This window comes from Physeter macrocephalus, chromosome 2 (genome assembly GCF_002837175.3).
Source record: "Physeter macrocephalus isolate SW-GA chromosome 2, ASM283717v5, whole genome shotgun sequence".
Taxonomy (NCBI): domain Eukaryota; kingdom Metazoa; phylum Chordata; class Mammalia; order Artiodactyla; family Physeteridae; genus Physeter; species Physeter macrocephalus.
In genome coordinates this window covers 108,816,483-108,838,746 of record NC_041215.1, presented here as the reverse complement: position 1 = coordinate 108,838,746, position 22,264 = coordinate 108,816,483, and the positions used below count along the sequence as shown (strand labels likewise).

Below are 22,264 nucleotides of genomic sequence, written 5' to 3'. Positions count from 1 at the left end.
GGCCCGCGTACCGCAAAAAAAAAAAAAAAAAAAAAAAAAAGAAAAAAAAAAAGATACTTTATTGCTAAAATATGCTAACCATCATCTGAGCCTTCAGCGAGTTATCTTTTTGCAATAGTAACATCAAAGAACACTGACCGCAGATCACCATAACAAATAAATAATAATGAAAAAGTTTGAACTACCGCATAAATTATGAAAATGTGACACAAAGACTAAGACATGAACTGAGCCAATGTTGTTGGAAAAATGGCACCAATAGACTTGCTCGATGCAGGTTTGCCACAAAACTTCCATTTGTGAAAAATAAAATATCTGCAAAGTAAAATAAAGTGAAGCACAACAAAACGAGGCATGCTTGTAGTATATTTGAGCATAAAATGGATGAAACATAGATGCTTTACCATTTGCAAAGTTTAGAAATCAAAGTTATTGCCTCTGTGTTTTAAAAAATACCTTTGTCATTAGGGTTCATGATTCAATTTTTTCAATGTAGAAACTGAACCAGTGTATTCCTGAGGTACCTGCATTAGCTGAGTTGGGAAGAAATAATAAAGAATATCCAACTGTTGGGCTGGGAGGAGCAGAGTTAAATATAAGCAGCTGCAAATCAAGTTCACCATTCAGATTACAGACCATGTGTCTTTAAAATGTTTACTTCAGGTGTGAAGTATCATCACTTCAAAATGATACTTCAGGTATCATATATACTAAAACATACACAATTTGGGTTACCTCTTTGTTATAACTTTATGTGAAACGGGTTTTAAAATAATCTTCGCATATTCAGATGCTGCAAAAATGAAAAAAAAAAAAGCAGGAATAAGGTGATTTGGCATTAGTACCCCAGCGTGTTAAGTTCTGATAATATATCTGCTGGAAATTCAGCGTAGCCTGTGCAGATGCACACTATATCAGGCTGGTAGCCAGTTACTGAGGGTGACATGACACCATCCCTTCTGATTCTACCTTCTTCATAGCACCTACTAGAGCCTGAAATAATCTCATTTATTTTGAGTGAGTTGTTTATTCTCTCTCCCTCACTGGAGTATAAATTCCATAAGAGCCATGGCCAGGAGGTCTTGTTCAGCACCATATAAACTGACTGTTGATTCCCTTGAGTTCTATCCTAGGCAAACATCGCACCACTCCCTGGGAAATTCATTGTTATAGATAGGTTACATATTTTGTTTTTGGTTTAAACTCACCACAAGAAATTCAAAAGTCTTTGATTTTGTTTCTTCCTTTGTGAAGATAAAAGAAGTACCATTAAAGCAGAGATTTACTGCTGTATGCCCAGTGCCTAGAACAGTGCTTGATGCAAAGCAGGCCTTCAATAAATGGTGTTAAATAAATGAAGAATAATTGTGAATGTGCTTGGCAAAGAGGAGGTATTCAACAATATTACTAATCAAATGAATATGGGCAAACATACTAAAAACAGAAATGAAATTCCGATTGGCAGGCTTTACTCTTTGTTCTTTGTTAATCCATTAAAAAAGGAGTTTCCTGGGCAGACCAAGGGTATAGAGAAAGATACTTGATTGACATCAAGCCTTTCCATTTAGGGTCCAGAGCAAGTTGATAGGCCAGAGGTTTTCAAAGTGAGTGGTCTATAAAATCAAGAGGAGACAATAGCTGCTATGATGTAAAGGAATGGATTTTAAACACAAATCTGTGACAGAATTCAGCTTAAAGAATATAAGGATTGACAAGTTTATTAAATAATTGATAAATCAAGAACTGACTTGAATTTTCCACTCTAGACAGGGCAAGATTTTCTTAGCCAAAAGATATTTTTCTTCAGTGCTTAGAAAACATCTACTAGACCCCAGGAAGGCAGAGTAGGGCTGACAGCCATGGAGCTGTTTTTGGAGGGGTTTGAACTTCACCCCTTGGCTGCAAGAAGCCACCGGTGGTCTTTTCTACAGGGTAGTGTCATGAAGAATACAGGAAACACATAATGGAAAAATGTAAGCATCTTGATCCTCTAAAATTCTCTTTCAACAGCAGGTAAAACAGCATACAGGGAAACTATCAAAGTTGGTAGGTTCTTAAGCTGTGTATTTTTCAATATACAATAATTCAATAATTTCAATATACAGTAATTCACGGCCTGTGTAAGAGCCGTAGTTGAATCTGCCAAGAGGTAATTCTGCATTCAACAAAACATATGCATACTGGAATCAGACAACAAATGTAAAGATAGGACTTAATAAGACTCCCCCCATCATTTTTTCAAAACGATAGGAAGTAGGTTAAATTAACTGAGCTAAACTGTGCTACTACACGTCATCAACACAAAAGCAGCCAGTGACTATCAGAAAAGCACACAACACTTAGCTTCCCACAAGCAAGAGCAAAGCCACATCCAACTCCTCGAGATCCTTAGAGCAATCAATCTTTTTTAAACAAGAAACTAAGTCAAAAGCATCTGAGCAACAGATGAGAGTTAAAGCAAAATCTGTTGGCTAATGGTAGCAGTTATTGTGTTCTTTGTTGTTGAAAATGTGCATGTAGGAAAACACAGAGGAAAACACAGCAAATACTGGATGACAACAGGAAGAGCCAGCTCTGTATTCTGGGCAGTGGAGAATGAACCTGCCAAATCCCATCAACTGAAATCAAATACGAAGTTCAGGCTTACTTTAGTAATATTCTAGAAAATGGGATATGTGAAGCTCTAATAGTTTTTATACTTACAGACTAGTCAAATCCTTAGAGTTTTCTTCTTTAACACCTTAAAGAGGGTTTTTTTACCTTATAATTTACTGATATTAGAAGTATTAATAATTATGATAATAGCTATATGGTTTTCTATTGATGATGCAAAATTTGCTACACACTTAGTGGCTTAGACAACAGAAATGGGCTGAAATTAGGGGTTGGCAGGCTGTGCTCCTTTCTGGAAGCTCTCCAGAAAGAATCCATTTCTCTGCTTTCCACCTTCTAGAAGCTGCCCACAGTCCTTGGCTTACAGTCCCTCCAGTCACATGTTGTATTTCTCTGTACCTTTCTTCCATAGTCACATCTTCCTCTTCCACTTTTAAGGCCCCTTGTTATTACTTTGGGCCCACAGGGGCAAATTCAGGATCATCACCTTATCTTAAGGTCAGCTGAAGTGCAACCTTAAGTCCACCTGCAACCTCAATTCTCCTTAGCCACGCAATATAACGTACTCACAGGTACTGCAGAGTGGGACATGAACATCTTTAGGGAGGCCATTATTCTACTTACTGCAATAATGTACATTTATTGAATGTTGGTTACTTGCCAGGCACTGTTCTAAGCAAGTTACTTGTAATTAAGCAACTATAATTCTCATAAGAATGGTAGATTCTATTGTTATTCCCATTTTTCAGATGACACAGAAAGAGATTAACTATTACAATAACTTGCCCAATGTTACCTAGAGAGAAAGCAGAGAAACCAGGATTGGCATCAGAGTTACACATACAGAGTCTGCATTTTTAACCTCTGAACTGCATGACTGCAAAGGTGACTCTCATCTAAATATACTGCAGTTACACGTTATCATTATTATCAGGATGACTATCTAAGAGCAGTCATAATAGTTACCCAGAATAAGGGCAAGTTAAAAACTTTAAATGGCAAATGGAAATACAGAGTCTAAAGAGACCACCAGGAAAAACACTGTTTTTTGAGAGATATGTCCACTGGTGTTGATGTTATTTGTGTCCCTAAATGTCACTTTGTAGTTTCAAGGTCATATGTATGCACACACACACACACACACACACACACACACAAACATGGAGAGAAAGGTGAGAGAGAGAGAGAGAGAGAGAGAGAGAGAGAGAGAATATATATATATATGAATAACAGATATGGAATAGAACTTTCCATTTCTGTCTAAAATTTCCGTAGGACATCCCAAACTGAGAACATGTGATGACAAATACCACCCAGCATTCTTAAGAAAGACATCTCCTAACGGTTTAACAAGAGGTGCTAAACTGGCCCATCAACTATCACCTCTCATCACTCACCTTCAGCCCACGGAACAGAAGGGTAGAGACTGAGAAATGGATTTTCTTTGCTGGGAAATTATAGGAGTAAAGGAAGTAATGGCAAGAGGTGCTTCCTCATCTCACTCCCAACAAAATAAGTGAGGGGGCAGCGAGAAAACCCCTCAGAAAATTTGGAGGTAATTGTATAAAAGGAGACCGACATCCCATGTTGTAACTGTTTGCTTGGTGATCTGGAGATGCCAGGCTGGTTGGGGGGTCTCTACGGCAGCTGGGGAGAAATGGGAACATTGGGAACAGGCTGCACTTCTACCATTTGGAGGGGCAAGAGTTCAGTAATTCTAGCGAGCCAAGCAGATGCTCTAGAAGGAAGGTGGATGAAAGCCACCTTAAGCTGACATCATCAAAGGAGTCTACCAGCGGGGTAAGGAGGCTCCAGAGTTGTGCTCCCTGAGGTCAAAAGGTCTTAGGAAGTCAACGGAAAAATAAATCTCCTACACCAGTGATGAGTGCAGTAAGGAGCCCCCTGAAAAATCCACAAAAGTGGCGCACAAAGAGCCCCAACTGCCAGATTATACCAGACACAGGCCTCTGTTTTAATAAAGTCCTTCCCTTCCCTTTGTCCCAGAGACGGAGAACCAGAAGAACGTGGCATCGTGCACACTGTAGGGCCCTCGCTAGGGCTGAGCCCTGAGGGGCAGCAGAGAAGAAAGTACTGATTAACATCAGATGGTGCATGTTAGCCCCTGACCAAGAGGGTGTTTTAACATCCAGAAGTGACCAGAAAGCCATCAGCTTTCTGATGTTGCTCATTTTTCAGTTTTCTCAGACAACTGAGAGGTCATCAAATCGTGGACATTCTGACAACACCAACAGGGTGTATTTGAAGGTAGCTGTAGGAGAAGAGAGAAAGTTGTTTTCTGATTGCACCCTGCTGAGCTATGCCTGGTCAATGGACTGACTGCCTACGACATCTTGTCTCTCAATCCCGCTGAGTTAGACGGCAGTATACTAGCCTCATTTTGAAAGTGAGGAAAGCAAGGCTCAGGGAAGTTAAGTAACATGTGCGATGCCCAGCAGCTTGTGTATGAGGGTCATGGGTTCAGATCAAGGCCCTCTGACTCCAGATGCGATGACATCTCCACTGCGCCTCACTGCCTCTGACGACTAAGGTGCCCACAGACCTGGCCATGGGCACACCTAGAATCATGGGGGGTGGGGTGGGAGTGAGCTTGTGGTTCATCTAACCTGTCTTCTCTAATTCAAAGGCGGTATTCTAGAGGTCACAGTTGAGGACTCCCTCACCTCTTGCTTTCCCTGTGTTGATGGAAGAAGCATTTTCTTTATCCACATAATGCTTTGGTACCAAGGGCTATAGGCGTTGCCCATGCCTCTACCAAGTGTTGGCTTTTCTTTGACATACATTTACGACAGCTTCCTGTCATCACCATGAGCGTCAGAGCCAACCAAGAGGCCCCTTCTGCCTCTGAAGGAAAGGATTAAGCACAGTCACCAGTTAAGATTTTTAGGCATCTACATATGATCCAGCAATCCCACTCCTGGGCATATATCCAGACAAAACTATAATTCAAAAAGATACATGCACCTCCATGTTCATAGCAGCACTATTCACAATAGCCAAGACATGAAAACAACCTACATGTCCCTCGACAGATGAATGGATAAAGAAGATGTGGTACATATATACGATGGAATACTACTCGGTAATAAAAAGGAACAAAATAATGCCATTTGCAGCAACATGGATGCAACTCGAGATTATCATACTAAGTGAAGTAAGTCAGACAGCCAAAGACAAATACCATATATCACTTATATGTGGAATCTAAAATATGACACAAATGAACTTATCTATGGAATAGAACCAGACTCACAGACATAGAGAACAGACCTGTGACTGCCAATGGGGTGGGGGAGAGTCGGGGAGGGAAGGATTGGGAGTTTGGGATTAGTGGATGCAAACTATTATATATAAAATGGATAAATAACAAAGTCCTACTATATAGCACAGCGAACTACATTTACTATCCTGTGATAAACCATAATGGAAAAGAATATAAAAAAGAATGTATATGTGTGTGTATATATATATATATATATATATATATATATATACACAAAACTGAATCACTTTGCTGTACAGCAGAAATTAATACATTGTAAATCAACTATACTTTAATTTAAAAAAAGACTTTTAGGCATCTAGCTGAAGAGGAGGGAAAGCTTGCATTTTTTTTTTGAATGCACACAAATGAGTGATTTCATCAGCAGAAACAAAACAAAACAAAACAAAACCATCCCAACTTTGCCTTCAAAGCAGGTCCCTACCTCAGCATGGCACCAAATCCCTTCCTCTTTATTTTCCTTTCTGGATCTTCATTTCCCTCCTTCTGCTTTTTCTCCTTGACTTTGAATTTGCCCTTTTCCTTCTTCTTCTCCTTTTCTTTCGGTTTTTTGACTTTCCTGGCTTTATTTTCTGCATTCTCTAGCTCAGAGTTCCCCTGAGGGGCAGATTCATAATTCAGAGCTCCTTGGCCAGAGTGAGAGCTCTTATCAGACAGACCATCTGTACAGAGAAAAAAATCAATACACATGGTCAGGGGCACTTACTGTTAGTATCTCAAGAAAAGTTAAAATGTAAAATACAGAATAATGAATAAAGGCACTCTGGAGTTCTACCCTGCCACGAGGCTACGTGTACCCTTTGAAGAGACAACTGCCTAAATCTGGTTACTTCAAGCAAGGTTTGCTGCTGGGAGTGGGGGACATTGGTTGCTTAGCCAGTAGTATAAAAGGTTTGCTATGTGATGAAACACTGATCTCTCTGAAAGCAGCTTGTTAACCTTGATCAGCTCAGAACGCCGACGTGCTGGGAAACAAACAGGGTGAGTTTATTTCCAGGAGAAGTTTTTGAGTTCAGCTATAACCGGACTGCTTCTACCCAATTAAAGCAGTCAGTCCTTGGGTTGAGGCTGCATCTAATGACTTGAATAATAATGTCAAGAGATGCATACTTAGTGCTCCTACCCTAAGGGTAAATGACAGTTGGTCCTTGTAGGAAATTGAAGGAGAACATTTCTTTGGCGGTTGCACTGTAAAATAAATCACATGTTGCGTTATCCAGTTCCATGTTCGTTAAGCCAAAGGGCAAAACATATCAGGGAAATGAATTACTTTTAATATCAAAAATATAATTGTGACCTTAAATCACTTTTCTCTGTAGTTAAGCACCCATTCTTGCCTATGATTCGCAGATAATAAGGAGAGGAAGAAACCATTTCAGCAAGCTCGTTGCCCTACCAGCTTCTAATTCTTCGGGTCCATCGTAAGATTTGTCAATGGCTGCTCGGAAGCTCTCGTTGCAGCCTCGGCCACGGACCACGTGCGGCCGGGGCCGGTGGAAGGGAAGTTCGTTCTTCCTGACCTCGGCAACTGCAGTCTGCAGGCTCTCCAAGGAGCTGGACTTTTTCAAACCCAGAGTTGGACCGAAATCTTTGCTTGGAGAGTCTGGAAGAAAAAAGGGCAAAAGGTCACCCTTCCCCTAACGAGGCAGTGGGGTGGAGTGGGAAGGCTTGCTGTTGTTCTATCTCAAAAAGGGAGGGGGGGGTTAAGTGGGTGGGACTTGGTGTTAAACCCTAGCGTTGCCACTTTTTGTGACTTTGAGCAAGTACTTTGACTTCTCTGAGCCTTAGTTTCCTTTTCTATAAAGTTGTGGGAAGATTTAAAATGATATGTCATATATAGAAATAAATATGCATGTGTATATACATATATATGCACATGTGCACACACATATACATGACTTTGAAAGGCTACAGCAGTCTGTAGAGATTATATGTATGAGCGTGTGTATATGCACACACACACAGTTGCACACACACATACAGAGCACCTAGCAGTGTTTCTCTCACAGTTCTCATTCCAAGCACTCCCCTACATTGTAGCTTTTATTATTTCCAACATTGTTTTTATAATTATTAAGTAATGTATTATGCACAGAAATCAAAGAGCATTGAAGTGATTGTAATTTTTATGGTTAAACACTTTACCATACTCTAGCACTCTTACTGTATGGTGAATGCAATTTTTTTTAGTTGACAAAGCAAAGCAAGAAAGAAAACAACTTTTCTGTGTCAGTGCTTACTGTTCCAAATGTATTTCTATTTGGGTATCTAGGAAACAGGTAGTTTTCTTTATACGATATAATATTCCAAAAAAAAAAAAGCTAGGTGAAGTTTAATAATGTGGGTTCTGATATGTAATATTTTTCATTTGCACTGTTTGTCTTGCCCTGTCACCTGCCCCTTTTCACCCATGCCTTGACCCCCATTCCCACCCACAGCCAGGCCCCTAGTTGTCTGTGACAAGATCAGGCTATATAAATATCAGCAGCACACGGATTGTTTTAAAGATGGAGGGAATCCTAGCGGGGCTCTTTCCCACCAGGGCCAAAGCTCATGACCCTCTCCAGTTACAAAGATTACTGTCATGAAGGGGTTACATGTGCATTTCTGGAAATAAACTACTTTGCAGTTTTTTAGTAGATGCAGATTGAGTACATATTAAGGATTGTGTACATACAGTACCTACTTCAGTGCCTAGCATATAGTAAGGCTCAGTAAACAGCCCTATCTTTTCTTACTATGATCAGTATTTTTGCTTCTACTAATGCTACCATCACGAACATTATCACTAGGTAATACAAGGAATACAAAAGAAGTACAACAAAGGTATAATAACTATAGAGACACACATAAAGTTAAAAAAAACAAAACACACCCTCCCATGTATTGTGAATATGTTAAAAATAGTCAAAATAATGAAAATGATGCTAATAACTAATAAAGCAGGGAGTGCTTAGCCCTGTTCTAAGTGCTTTACTTAATTTACCATAATCTTTACAGTTGTGCTACTGCCAAAATTGTTCCCATTTTACAAATGAGGAAACTGAGGCACTGAGCAGATAAATACCTAGTCTAAAGATACACACTTAATAAGCTTCAGAGCTGGGAACTGTCCTCAGGCAGCCTAATTCCGCCTTTTCTGCTCTGTACTGTCTAAAGTTGTACTTGGCCTCTACCCTCTAACTTGACTATGGTCAAGCTACTTAAAATGGCCTCTAGTTTCCTCATCTCTAAAATAAGACCCTGAGCCTAATCAAGCGGACAAAATGCAAAAACTGGATGTTGTTTTACAGTTTCATCATTAACTTACAGGAGGCAATTTTGCACTTTGAACAATATACATGATGACAATAAACATTACATTTTATAGGCAACAGTGCATCATTAATAAATGCAACAGAGATGGCACTAAGCAAAAAAAAAAATTATAAGAAATTTCAGGGACAAATTTCAGGTGCTACTTGCAAATCATAAATAGTAAGAATACATCACTACTAAATCCAGAAAGAGGCATATTTCTTATAGTCCCAGGAAGGAAGGTAAGTGGAAGAAACAGAAATTGAATAAGATCATTTCTGACAAGAAAACAAAAAGCAACATAGAGGCTCTGGGTATTAAAGCAACAGTAAAAGCTTTGGAGTTTACAGAAAATATTTTACACCATCACTCCCTAGGGATCTGACATGAAGTTTGGTGAAAACATGAAGATGAAAACTATCTGAGAAAGCCTAGTTCCTCTGTCAACAACAGTAACCATCTTTTATTTATTAATTGCCATTCAGGAGATTATATTAGAGCCCAAACTGTAAGTATTCACGTCAACCTTTAGCAATAAATTCTGGGGAACATGAAAGTGAATAAATCATCCAAGACATAAGGCATGTTATCTAAGAGGAGCTCATCTAAAGCTCAGCAAGAAGTCATATTTGAGAAGGAACAAATACAGTGTTACTCATTCAAAGCAAACTGAACATTAAGGATTCATGGGCTTTGCAGGATTAATAGAGCCAGCAAGTAATTCACTTTACATAAATAGAAGTCACAAATTAGAAGTGTCAACTAATGTTGCCCGAAATTATAACCTAGCTCTACTGGATGCAGTACATAGTAAAACTAAAAGCAGAAAGGCGATTGAGTCTTGGTTACAAATGTGGACTCGGGGATTTTTCAGGCTTGAAAACAACTTTCTTATTTATTTCTAGGGAGTAAACAGGATATAGTGGTGGAAAAACAAAGACTGATGTTAGAGAGGAGAATCTGAAATCAGGAAAGTCCTTACCAGGACTTAGGGGTGCACTGAACTGACTGACTTGAATCTCCACATGAAAAGGACCTTGACTAGAGTTCACATTTCCTTTACATGTCCAAGGCTTCGGAGGGAAGGTCGAGGTTACTGGTTCCGAGGGACTATTATGTCAACGGATGGCATCAGCACTAAATGTCAACAAAACACTTGGAATAAAGCGTTTTACCACACAAAGATCCTAAGTGAGCACAATAAATTGTCACAGTCAGCTCCTCTTCCCTACCCCCTATGCTCACCAGTTCCAGCTTAGGTTGCCATTGCGTTGGAAATTCTGTAGCTTTCAGAATGGGAAGATTCACTATTTTTAGCCTGACCATTTATACAAATCATGCTGTTTTCTAGGCTCCCACTACAAGTAGAGGTCTCTTTGAAGGGATAATATAAAGCTCTATCCTACTGAACTCATCCCCAAGAGTGAGGACTCCTCACATTTTCACCTGTAGCTGATGTGATATTGACAGTGGCTGATTTTAAGCAATTATCTGAGAGAGCAATCTCTGAATACCACGTGTTATCAGTCACAAGGTGGTCTGTGTCCAAATTTGAGCATTTACTTGTCCCATTTTGAGTATCTCCAGAACTAATCTGAATATGATTTTTCAATAGTTTCCAGGCCAGTTTAGGTTAGTTGCAAATGCCAAGAAATAAATCTTTTCACAAACTTGAGTAGCATGACCGTATTTTTTAAATTTATGACTTCTGTGTTCAGTGACCATGTTCTCTAAGATCCAGATAAACTTATCTTCCTGTCAGAAACATGAAGTTGACATTCACAAATTTCTTGAAACAAATGATACAATGTTTATCAAAGGTACTAAAAGAGGGATCTTGCATGATAAAAGTTATCCTCAAAGAGGTATAATGAAAATATTCTTAACGTTCCACGTGCCAAAGTTTTCCTTAAAGTAAAAGTCTCATAAAGAAACATCACAGAAATAATTGTTTTAAAAGATGCTACAGCATTTTTGAAGATTCACCTGTTCCCAAATGAAGGATTGGCTTGACTTGGTCCTGGAAGCCTTCCCCATACAGAGTCGAGGGAAATTTCAGGGCCATGTTTTCTGGCTCCACCAACCCTCAGACACATCCACTGCGCCCCACCATCCAGAAAAATACAGTGTTATGAAGAAACTGAACACTCAAGCCTAAAGACGTAAAGGATTCTGCCACCATTTCTCCCACGCGTATGAAACAAGTGGGGAGAAGGGCAGCACAGAGCTACTGTCAAGGTGGAGAGGGACCTCTATAAAACAGAGTCAAAACACTGAGAAACCGCTGCCCCAGCCTTTCTAGGTAGAAAGTCCCATTTCAACACACTATAAAACAAAAAGTCCTTCCCGGAGGAGTGTTTGGATGTGGACCTCAGTTTTTCTGACCCAGTCTTGGGTTCCTGCCTCTGCCCTATAGCTGAGAACTGCTGTTGGTTCCCTGCAAGGCAGGTGATTAGAATAATAGGGAATAAAACGGTCTAGAGAGTAGTGATTAATAGTGAATGGTGAAGTGGAGAGACTGTGGGGACATCCAACACCCTCCCACTCTGCCACTTATTTCTTGAGTTATTAACCTTCCTGTGCCTCTGCTTCCTAATCTGTAAAATTTGGATAAGACGAGGATGGAAGAGTGTTTGGCACGTAATAGGGACTCATAAAGCATTAGTGATGATTATTGTCACTGGTGCTTTTGTATCAACTCTAAACATTTGAGTAAGTGAAGGTCTAGCACAATTTATTTGGTTCAATCTGCCACTGCATTTTAAAATACAACTATTCCTTCTGCAAGAAGCTGAAAAGGGCTCTACAAATAAATACCATCCTTCCTTTTTTATTCAAAAGTTAAACTGACTTTTTTTCCCCAAACAACTCCTTACAGCTTTTTCTTCTGAAATAAGGTATATATATCCATCTGTTCATCACATATAGAGGCTATTCTTGGGAAGATTAACAGTGGAGTCTTGCATGCCCTTCCCCTTAGGTTATAATCATTTAATTAGTCTGAGATTTCATTGGTAATGTTTGAACTTCCCATTCTAGCATTAAAATCTTGCAATAAAAGAATGCCTTAATCCAGAAGACCAGTAATTGGATCTTCCATTATTGATGAGATGGCTTCCAATACATTCTTATTAAAACGTAAAGAATTATTTGGGGGAAGGTATTCACTTTCAGATACATGGCAAGGTTTCCTCCAAGCTAGAGCTTTATAATTAACAAATACTCATGATAAATTAACAATAAATAATGTATTAATTTGCAAATTTCAATAACATTGATGGTCCTCAAGGCACTTGGTGAAAATTAATTATGTTAGAGCCCCTCCCTCTAAAATAAAGGAATTGTGCGTGGTAGTAAACTGGGGATCAAAATGATTGCAACGCTATCCGGGGGACACAGCATGAAACTTGAGAAGGCCATGAATTCGTCAAGATAGCTTGCTTTCATTAACAATTTGGCCTTGCTGTATTATGAGCAATGAACTTGGGCAAATACAATAGAAATGCGTTACTTGCTTCATGGGGAGTTGTGATGTGAAATTAATAGCCTTAAAACTCTTTGAATGAAAAATTATTACAACTTCCAACTAGGAAGTCACAACACCACTTTATTCTCCAACACATCTCACTGTCTTTTTATTTCAGATTACACTTACTGAAAATTTTGATTTTTTTTTTTTTAGTAGTTTCCCTTAGAGGCAAAATGTCTTATGTGCTTTAATAGATATCCCTGCAAATCCATTAGCCTAAATTCCCCATAATATCCAAATGTATAATTTCCCAAATTATGTTATCCGCTGTGTCCATAATGGACCGAATTACCTTCTTGCCTATCTCAGTATTCCCAATATTGATCATCATTCCAAGCTTATCACAGTGCCCTGTTTCCTATTCATTTACCATAGGGCATAATGTATCTGATTTATACATTATCTGCTGTCATTTGGGTCTCAGTTCTTTTACTGGCAATCTCTAAGTTCTCTAGTAGCAGTTATTTTTCCTTTTAAGTCTCGTATATCCCAGGGTCTTTTATCATTTCCTGAAATTCATGTCAAAATGTTCAATAATGGGGCTTCCCTGGTGGCGCAGTGGTTGAGAGTCCGCCTGCCGATGAAGGGGACGCGGGTTCGTGCCCCGGTCCGGGAGGATCCCACATGCCGCGGAGCGGCTGGGCCCGTGAGCCGTGGCCGCTGAGCCTGCGCGTCCGGAGCCTGTGCTCCGCAACGGGAGAGGCCACAACAGTGAGAGGCCCGCGTACCGCAAAAAAAAAAAAAAAAAAAAGTTCAGTAATGAACTTCTCATTAAGATTCATATATTTGCATAATCTTTCCTACTCTGTCTCCAAACATTGTCTATTTTAAAGTGAAAAGATATAGAGAAAATTATGGGAAGATTAGGTGAACAAATACAACAAATGCTTTGATTATAAGCGTGGGCATGGCCCTCCAAGTGACTTCAAATCTCTGCTAAGTGTTGCTGTACATTTTAATTTTCTTCACTAAAAATTCCCTCTTTTATAAATTGAAAGTCAAAATCTGATGCCATATTTCGGTTTCTTTCCTGGACTCAAATTATATCCCACAAATGTAATGAATAGTGAATTTATTACACCAAAATATTCTCATGACACGTTTTTGTCTTTTTCTTTTACTCTTTAGTTTGTGGATAAGAAAATGGACTCTGTGGTTCAATTTAGTAGGGAAACTCTTTTTCAAAATATATTTATAACCATATCTCTGGGTAGGTTCTGTTAAGGCAACTGACAGACTCAAACCCAACGCCAATAGACTAGTTTGTTAAAATCTTTTGTTTTCCCTCTCTCTGCCTTATCAGGATAACTCCACTGGGTCAAAAACACCACCACGACCACCACCACCACCACCACCCCTAACTGGCATTCAAGCTAATAATGAATTTAAAAATTACATAAATAACATTGGTTTCTGGAAGGGAAATGTGGCTACTTAAAGGAGAAAAAAAAAACCCTTTTATTATTTAAGTGGGGGCGGGGGAAAGACTCACTTGAGAGTAAAATAAACTAACTAAAGAGGCCAGCTTTCCTACCTGTGGTATGGGATCAATAGGACTGATGAATGCCACCTACCATTTTCTTAACCTTGTTGATCTTTGTATTGTCAGCACAGAGAAGTACTAAATAAATATTTGTTGTAGGAATAAAGGAAGGTGCAAGGAAAGGGCAGTTACAGGATGCAGACGGCCCTGTTCTCCAGTGCTGTGAGGCCGAAGGGAGTTTATAGGGAGAAACACACCTCACGATTGCTTCACGCCCTCAAAGCCCACACACAGCCTCCTGTTCTTCGTTAATATGACCCTTAGGTTTTTTTTGTGTCATTTCCAAGGATTTGATCATTTCTGCCCTACCTATATTTACTCACTCATCTTCTCTATGTTTCGTCTTTTTCTACGACTCATTCCTTTTGCTTAACTTCTCTGTGATATTAGCCTTTTCTGCTATTTTCCCCTCCTTATGTGCACTTTGAATAGTCTTATTTTTACCCACTGCCCAAAACACCTTTATTTGTCTTCCAGCATGTCTTAGTAACAGGCTTTTCATTCTGAATACAAACTGTTTCAGTGATTTTTTTTTTTCCCTCCTCATTCTTTTTACCACTTATTCTTTGTACGTCTTGCTTCAACAGCACCTCTTTCTTCTGCTTTTGATTGTCGAGCGGTTTATATATTATACAGCGTGGGTTGTAAAATGCCATACTCTCAAGATAAAGTATACTAAAAAGGATTCTAATAAGTTTCTTTAAAAACCATTAGCATAACAAAAAAGTCAAACTGATTGATTTCTTGGATGGTACCCACATGAAGACATTTTTACAGGATGTAGTGTAAACTGGGTACCTCTATTTTTTTAGGGCCAAAAATTATTTTTATAATTTTTGCTTTACTCTTTTCTCCCCTTTTTATAGCTGACTGCACTAAAAAGAAAAAACAAAACTTCACATTTTCAATTACTCAGTATTTCCAGAAATGATAGAAAGTAAGGTTTTACAGTTTTGAATAACAATAATATATAATATGAATATTCAGTAATATGAAAAACAATCTCTTAAGAGATATGCTTTAACCTAGGTTTCAATCTACTGTTAGTGTCAAGCCAAAATCAATTCAGCCATCAATGAGTGTTTACTGAGTATTTTTTGTCACTCAGAACTGTGCTAGGTCCTAAGAGGAATAGAAGGCAAGTGTAATAGTAACTAACATTTTCCTGTTGCTTTATAATTTATAAAGTTCTTTCCTGTATAAAATGAAGCTACACCTTACACAATTGATCTTGCCCATGTTCAACTGTGTTTTCATGTCCAGAGAGAGCTACAAAGAAAAAGAGGAGGGAGGAAGGGCAGGATAAAATAAGTAATAAGAGTAATTTTACTCACCATTACTCTCAATGAGAGTGTGCCCCAGCGTGAGTGTGTGTCTAGGAAAGACTGAGAATCAAGAGATATGAACTGTTCCTGTGAGTCTCTGATTTTTTTTTTTTAACCCTGGGTAAACATTTTATTTTTTTAATCGAGATATAATTGACATGTAACATAGTGTAAGTTTAATGTGTGCAATGTATTTGATACATATATATTTATATTTTGATTTGATACATGTATATATTGCACAATGATTGCCACAATAAAGTTAGTTATTGCCTTCATCTCCTCACATAGTTACCTTTTTGTGTGTGTGTGATGAGAACATTTAGGATCTACTATTTTAGCAACTTTGAAGTATATAGTACTGTTAACTATACTATAACAGTACTATAGTACTGCTATACTATAGTATATAGTATATACTATATATACTATAGTATATACTGTATATACTATAGTATATATATACTATATAGTACTATATAGTACTATAGTACTGTTAACTATAGTTACCATGCTGTACATTAGATCCCCATCATCTATAACTGTAAGTTTATAGCCTTTGAGCAACATCTCTTCTCATTTTCCCCATCACTCAGCTCCTGGCAACCACCATTCTATTCTTTGTGTCTATGAGTTTGGCTTTTTTAGATTCATATATGAGATCATACAGATCTCGAGAACCATTCCTGAGAGGCAGTGCCTTACTACTATGTCTTATGTAAATTTCAGAAGAACCACTCAACTCAATACCCTTCCAATTCCTCTCTTAAATCCCCTGAGCTGGCAGATAAGAAAAGGTCGGCCACTGACTTGGCCAAGATGCTATGTCTGGACAATTCTTGAGCTAAAGCTCCTGCCAAACTCTTTGATGCCTCAGACATAAAAGATAAGGCACCTGCTTTCCTCCAAGATGTTATAAACCGAGTGCAGAGCAAAGATGAACACATATGCAGTGATAACACCAGAGAATGTAGAGCAGTCCCTAATGTTTGTGAAGTACCCATCTGAGGGCAATATATCCCCAAATTTTAGAAAATAAAAATGTTTGACTCCTAGCTTTCTCTGGAATTATATTTCCAATGGGGAACATGTTATCTCTTCATTCCACCAGTCAACTGACTCTTCAGCATCCACTGAAAATTTAATCTTTAAAGCAATACCTAATGCAAGCACAAGTTCTGGCATCAGATTGCTTGGATTTGTGTTCTAGCCCCACCTCTGCACTAACTGTGTGAAGCTGGATGAGGCTTGTACCTCTCTGTGCCTCCCTTGCCTTATCTGTAAAAGAGGGATAATGATAGCACATCCCTCACAGGGTAGTTAGAGGATTATCTGATATAGAGCTTGAACGTGATGCCTGGCACACAGTAAATATTCAGTAAACATTAGTTTGTACCATATGTCTTCTTGCATGAGCAATGTTTACACTCATTAGGAGGATTATCTCCAGCCAACAGAATGCCAGGATAATTTGTTTCCACATCCATACATTGTGGGCCTGAGTCATCATTAGCTTTGAATTTCCACTCTTTATTCAAAACTTCTACTTTTTTGTTTTGTATTGTTTAACAGTCTTCATCACTTTTCAAATCATCTTCTATACATTTCACTTCTTTCAATAGCCCAAATAAGTTTATTTCTTACAGAGGCATTTTCCAAAGAGAAACCAAGTGTTAAAATCACTTGATGAAAATAACCATGTCTGGGACAGCAAGTAAAGAGCTGGTTAGTTTCTTTCACCAGCCAAGTGACTCCTCTCCCTCAGACCAACCCATGACACCATCAACAAAATGACAAACCAGACAAGGTCATAAGGCTTTTGGGATCATTAGTCTGTGAATGATAGAGCTGAGAACACTGACATATGGCAGAGGTCAGGGCTGGAGTAGATTAGACTTGGGGAAGTCCAGAGAAGAGAAAGCACACTCTGATCCCAGGTCAAAGGATAATAAGGCTTCATGAATGAAGCAGGACTTGTCCTTGAAGATGGATCAAATACACGGGAAAGGTAGGAGGTAGACAGTCACTCTACTGCAAGGGAAACGTATGAGGAAAAGTCCTGACATGTCTGCTTGGTAGTGGGAACACAAGATGGAGGACCAGCAAGGGAAAACTGGGGATTGGTGGGAAATAAGTGTGGGGACAGAGGAGGAAGTGAGATATGAAGGGTCTCAAAGTTAAGAAGGAGAGACTCAGAGCAGGGGGCAGTTGGAAGCCTTTGAAAGTTTTTCACCTGAGGAATGGCTTGATGATACCGTTATTTTGAGAAAAGACAATTTGGAAGAAATGTATAGGACAAATTAGGAGAAAGACTGAAATCATATAGCAATGGAGCTCCCTGATTATAAAATACCTTGCTCTTTACTTTCTTCCTTTTTACAATTGTAACTTCAGGCTTTTGTGAAACAATTTCTTCCAAAACATTTTTAGTGTGGTTAGTCACCTGTCCTCACAGTGAACAGACTACTGTCCTCAGATCTTTCTTTGACCAGGTAGGAAAGGCTGAAGAAACATGTTCTAGTCCACTTGGGAGGCAAGAGGTGTTCATGGTTGTGCCTCTGGGAATGGGTAGGAAGGGGCATTGCCTATCACTCCTAGGCTTCCTTCTCGCATGGCTGAGCTGTGACTGGCATGGCCGGGCCCAGTGCTATCTCTCCTTCAGCACACTTTACTGTATTCTATAATATATCATGATTAATGGGCAGTAAAACTAATAACATGGGGACACACAAAATAAATGAGGTAGCAAATATGAAAAGGAAGTCCCACTTAATGTTGTTGTGAAATCTGACAACCCACTGGAGTTTCCCTATAACTCAGCCCGAGGAGCCTTTGTCAGCGGGAAACAAGGTTACAAGAAGGTGGTATTTCCATTAATAACTCCCCCTCGGCGAAGTCCATGATCAATCTTTTTTGTACTGAAATTCTTGCTGGATTCTAGTGAAATGTCAGCAGTACCTGGAAACATTGCTTTACGCTGACTGAGGGAAGCTCACAGAGAAAGAGGAAGGGTATCACAGCGCTTCAGCTATCCTGATCTGTCCCTTTTTACCTCCCCCTCCTATGGACCTCCATTCTCTTTTTTTTTTTCTTTTTACTACCCAGTATCCACTATTCCACCTGAAAGGGGTATCCCGCTTCTCCCTGGGTTACTACACCTCTCCTACTTTCACCCAGAAGTGTGCTTCTAACCCAGGCACGACTAGTCATTTCATCCCCTTGGTTGGTTCAGGAGTACGTTGTTGGCTAATTAGAACTAATCCTTATAGAGTGATCAGGAAAAAGTCATCTTGTTTGCTACTGGGGTTACTGGGAGGATAAACCTGGAGTTGCTGGTAGCCATCTTGCTTTTCTACAAAGAGAGGAACTAAAACTGACTGTGAGAGTATAGTTGACACAGACCCTAGATCCACTCTCTGAACTTGACAGTTGCTTGAGCAACAAATTATCTTCTTTGCAACAGCCAGATTGAAATTCGTTTCTTTCGATTGTAACCTAAGGAGTCTTGACTTAATGCCCTATTCTCCAATCTCTCCTTCATATAACTACCCACCAGTTATTCCAACTCAGGTCAGACAGATACCTGCGGAGCAGGGAAGATTGTTCCTTGGCTATAATGCTGGTGAAGGGGTCATAAGTACAGAACTGATAACAGCAGTGAGAAGTATGTCTGAGGCCAGTCTGAAGGTGAGCATTTTCTAGTCGATTACAGGGTGGATTTTATGGGAGACAAATTCCCCAGTGATGAGAAGAGTTGTATTAAACTCATTTGCTCAGCTTGGCCCCGACTCCTCCGTGAAGAGGGGACCATTCTCTAGATGGTTACTAATAATTATAGACCTACAACTAATTTTTATACACTTTAGAAAAATAGAAGGGCTTTCAAAAGAGGAATACAATCAGTTCTTGCTATGGTTGACCAGGGGTTCAAACAACCTATCTACAATTGTGCTAATTAAATGTTGTTCGGGATTTTGAAGAGATAAGAGTAAACCTGGTATCACTTTTAAGTGCCTGTTCTTCCCACTGTGTTCCCATGGCCACTCAACAGAGACCTCACATTTGGGAGGAGACAGAGCTGCCTCACAGGGAGGAGGTGTCTGTTTCTGGAGGGGTGTTTATGTTGTATGGGTATGTTTCTCTCAAGCTTCTCTTTCATAGAATTTCTAAACAAACTGTGAATTAGGAACTTCTCTGTAAACTGAGTAAGGAAATGATGGACTAAAAGCAAGTGGTCTTGGGTGGTTAACAATAAAGATTTTGATGTAAGAGGCATCTTGGGTGTGGACTTGGCATTGGAAGCCTTGGGGTCTAGGCAAACTGTTTAACCTCTCTGGGCTTCAGTTTCCTCATCAGTAAAAGTGGAATAATGAAAAAGGTTATACTGAGGATGATTTTATACTTTTATATAGATACTTTTATATAGATATTATATAGATATTTTATATAGATATTACTTATATCTATACAAACTTAAAAGCATTCGCCTCTAGACGCCCACCCCAGGAAAGTAAGCTGAGCATTTCTAGTCATTCGGCTGTCCATGAAGCATATGGAGAACCTTGGCTACCATTCTGAAACCCTGCTTCCTTTGCAGATGACTGTTTGACAGAGACAGTACAGCGTGCCTGAAGTTCCTTTCGTCTCCATTTGAAATCTGTATAAAAGATAGTACTTTTATATAGATATTAACCCAATTATATGAGGTACACACTATTGTTATCTCCATTTTATAGCTGAGGAAATTAAAGCACAGGCAGGTTAAGTAACTTGTCTAAATGAACAGTGATACCAATTTCATGGGTTTTTGTTGGGATAAGATGCAATTACGCATGTACAAGAAAGTAGCAAAGCTGCAACATGCCATATATACATGTCATATTTACTCTTAATAAGAAAAGGAGGGATGTTTTCCTCTAAATCTGTCATAGGCACTGGACTGAATTGATCAAATGAAGACACAGAGGGGTATCTCTTTGTGAACACCTGCTCTTAAGGCACAAGCAATCTATACAAAGAGTCAAAATGCAGAATTCAAAAGCACCCCTAAACAAGGTGGGGTAAAGCAAGACATGGAGTGAGTGGTGGGAATCAGGGGAGAAAATGAAGGACTCTGGCCTGACATGGACCCCTGAAAACTGGGCAGCATCAGACAGACTGAGAGGTGGTCCAGGGGACAGGGAGGGAGAAAGATGAGAACAGAGGCCTGTGGAGGGTGGCAAGCCCACTAATCTGTGTAGTGCAGAGTAGCCACGTGGGGCTGAGGGTGCACAGAGGTGAGGCCAGACAGAGAGAGCACAAAGAGAGGGAAGCAGCCAGGTGGCCAGAGGTACGACTCACCCCACTGGCAATATGAGGTCTCTGAAGTCTGAGGCCCTGTGTCCCAACACAGTCGCCCGAATACACTTGTTTATTGCTGTGGACAATAAACAAGGAGGGGGTTTTGAACTGCGCTACACACTAGGTGGGACTCATCTTCCCTGTGTGTGTATGGCCTAAGGACCTAAAGTTGGGATGGATGTTTTGTTTTGGCTCAACAGCACTAACAAACAGCTAAGCTTTATTTAGCACTTACTGTGTGTGATGCGCTCTGTGTCAAACGCTCGCAATCTGAACCGCCCCAGGAAGGAGGTATGGTCGTTCTTTGCCTTTTACAGAAGTCATCCTTCCAGAGCAGAAGCCCCAGTTCTGTTTCAAACATGACAGAGCTCTTTTCCCACTTTTTTTTTTTTTTTTTTTTTTTTTTTGCGGTACACAGGCCTCTCACTGCTGTGGGCTCTCCCGTTGCAGAGCACAGGCTCCGGACACGTAGGTTCAGCGGCCATGGCTCACGGGCCCAGCCGCTCCGCGGCATGTGGGATCTTCCCGGACCGGGACATGAACCTGTGTCCCCTGCATCGGCAGGCGGACTCTCAACCACTGTGCCACCAGGGAAGCCCGTCCCACTTTTAATAATTAATTTAATAAGAGCAAAAAAATATATGGCTTTTCTAAAGAGTGTTTATGTCAAAAAAGAAAGCATTACTTGGTTCACTGCTAATATGGGAACAACAACAACAAAAGAGCTACTTTAGTTCTTATTTTTAAGTGCATTTTTGAGCCAAGGGTCCTATTTTTATATTCCCTGCCTAGTTCTGGCTAAGAATTTAGGAAGGAGCTTGTGATGCATCATTAAATAGTTTTTCCCATCATCTTATGACTGAGTTATTGGCACTAGATATAGCCATGGGGGGAAAAAAATAAATTTTTTTTTTTTTTTTTTCTCACCCAGGGTACTGTCAGTCACTACCTGTATGGCATGAGCTGGAGCTGGAGCAGATCAAAGGAGTCAATAACCGGCTGGGAAGACCTGGCTAGTCTCTCAGCCCAAACCTTGACAGGTAGGTATGGAACCAGTGGGCCTCAGGTTGCATCTGTTGTGCAGCCATTTTGTTTGTTTTAAAATAAGTGTTGATTAGCAGGCAAGATGGTGGAAGAGTAAGACGCGGAGATCACCTTCCTCCTCACAGATACATCAGAAATACAGCTACACGTGGAACTTCTCCTATAGAACACCCACCGAACGCTGGCAGAAGACCTCAGACCTCACAAAAGGCAAGAAACCCCCCACGTACCTGGGTAGGCAAAAGAAAAAAAAATAAACAGAGACAAAGAAT

The 22,264-nt window shown here is 39.8% G+C and overlaps 1 protein-coding gene across 12 annotated transcripts in view; it reads right to left on the bottom strand.

Annotated features, from left to right (window-relative positions):
• Positions 1-22,264, bottom strand: part of PARD3B (par-3 family cell polarity regulator beta) — a 1,107,844-nt gene that overhangs the window by 353,720 nt on the left and 731,860 nt on the right. For all 12 annotated transcript variants that reach the window (XM_055089625.1, XM_055089621.1, XM_055089624.1 and 9 more), the window contains 2 exons: positions 7,311-7,517; positions 6,339-6,576 (listed from right to left, as the gene is read on the bottom strand). In XM_055089625.1, coding sequence (XP_054945600.1) covers positions 6,339-6,576; positions 7,311-7,517 — 445 coding nt within the window. The remainder of the gene's footprint in view (positions 1-6,338; positions 6,577-7,310; positions 7,518-22,264) is intronic.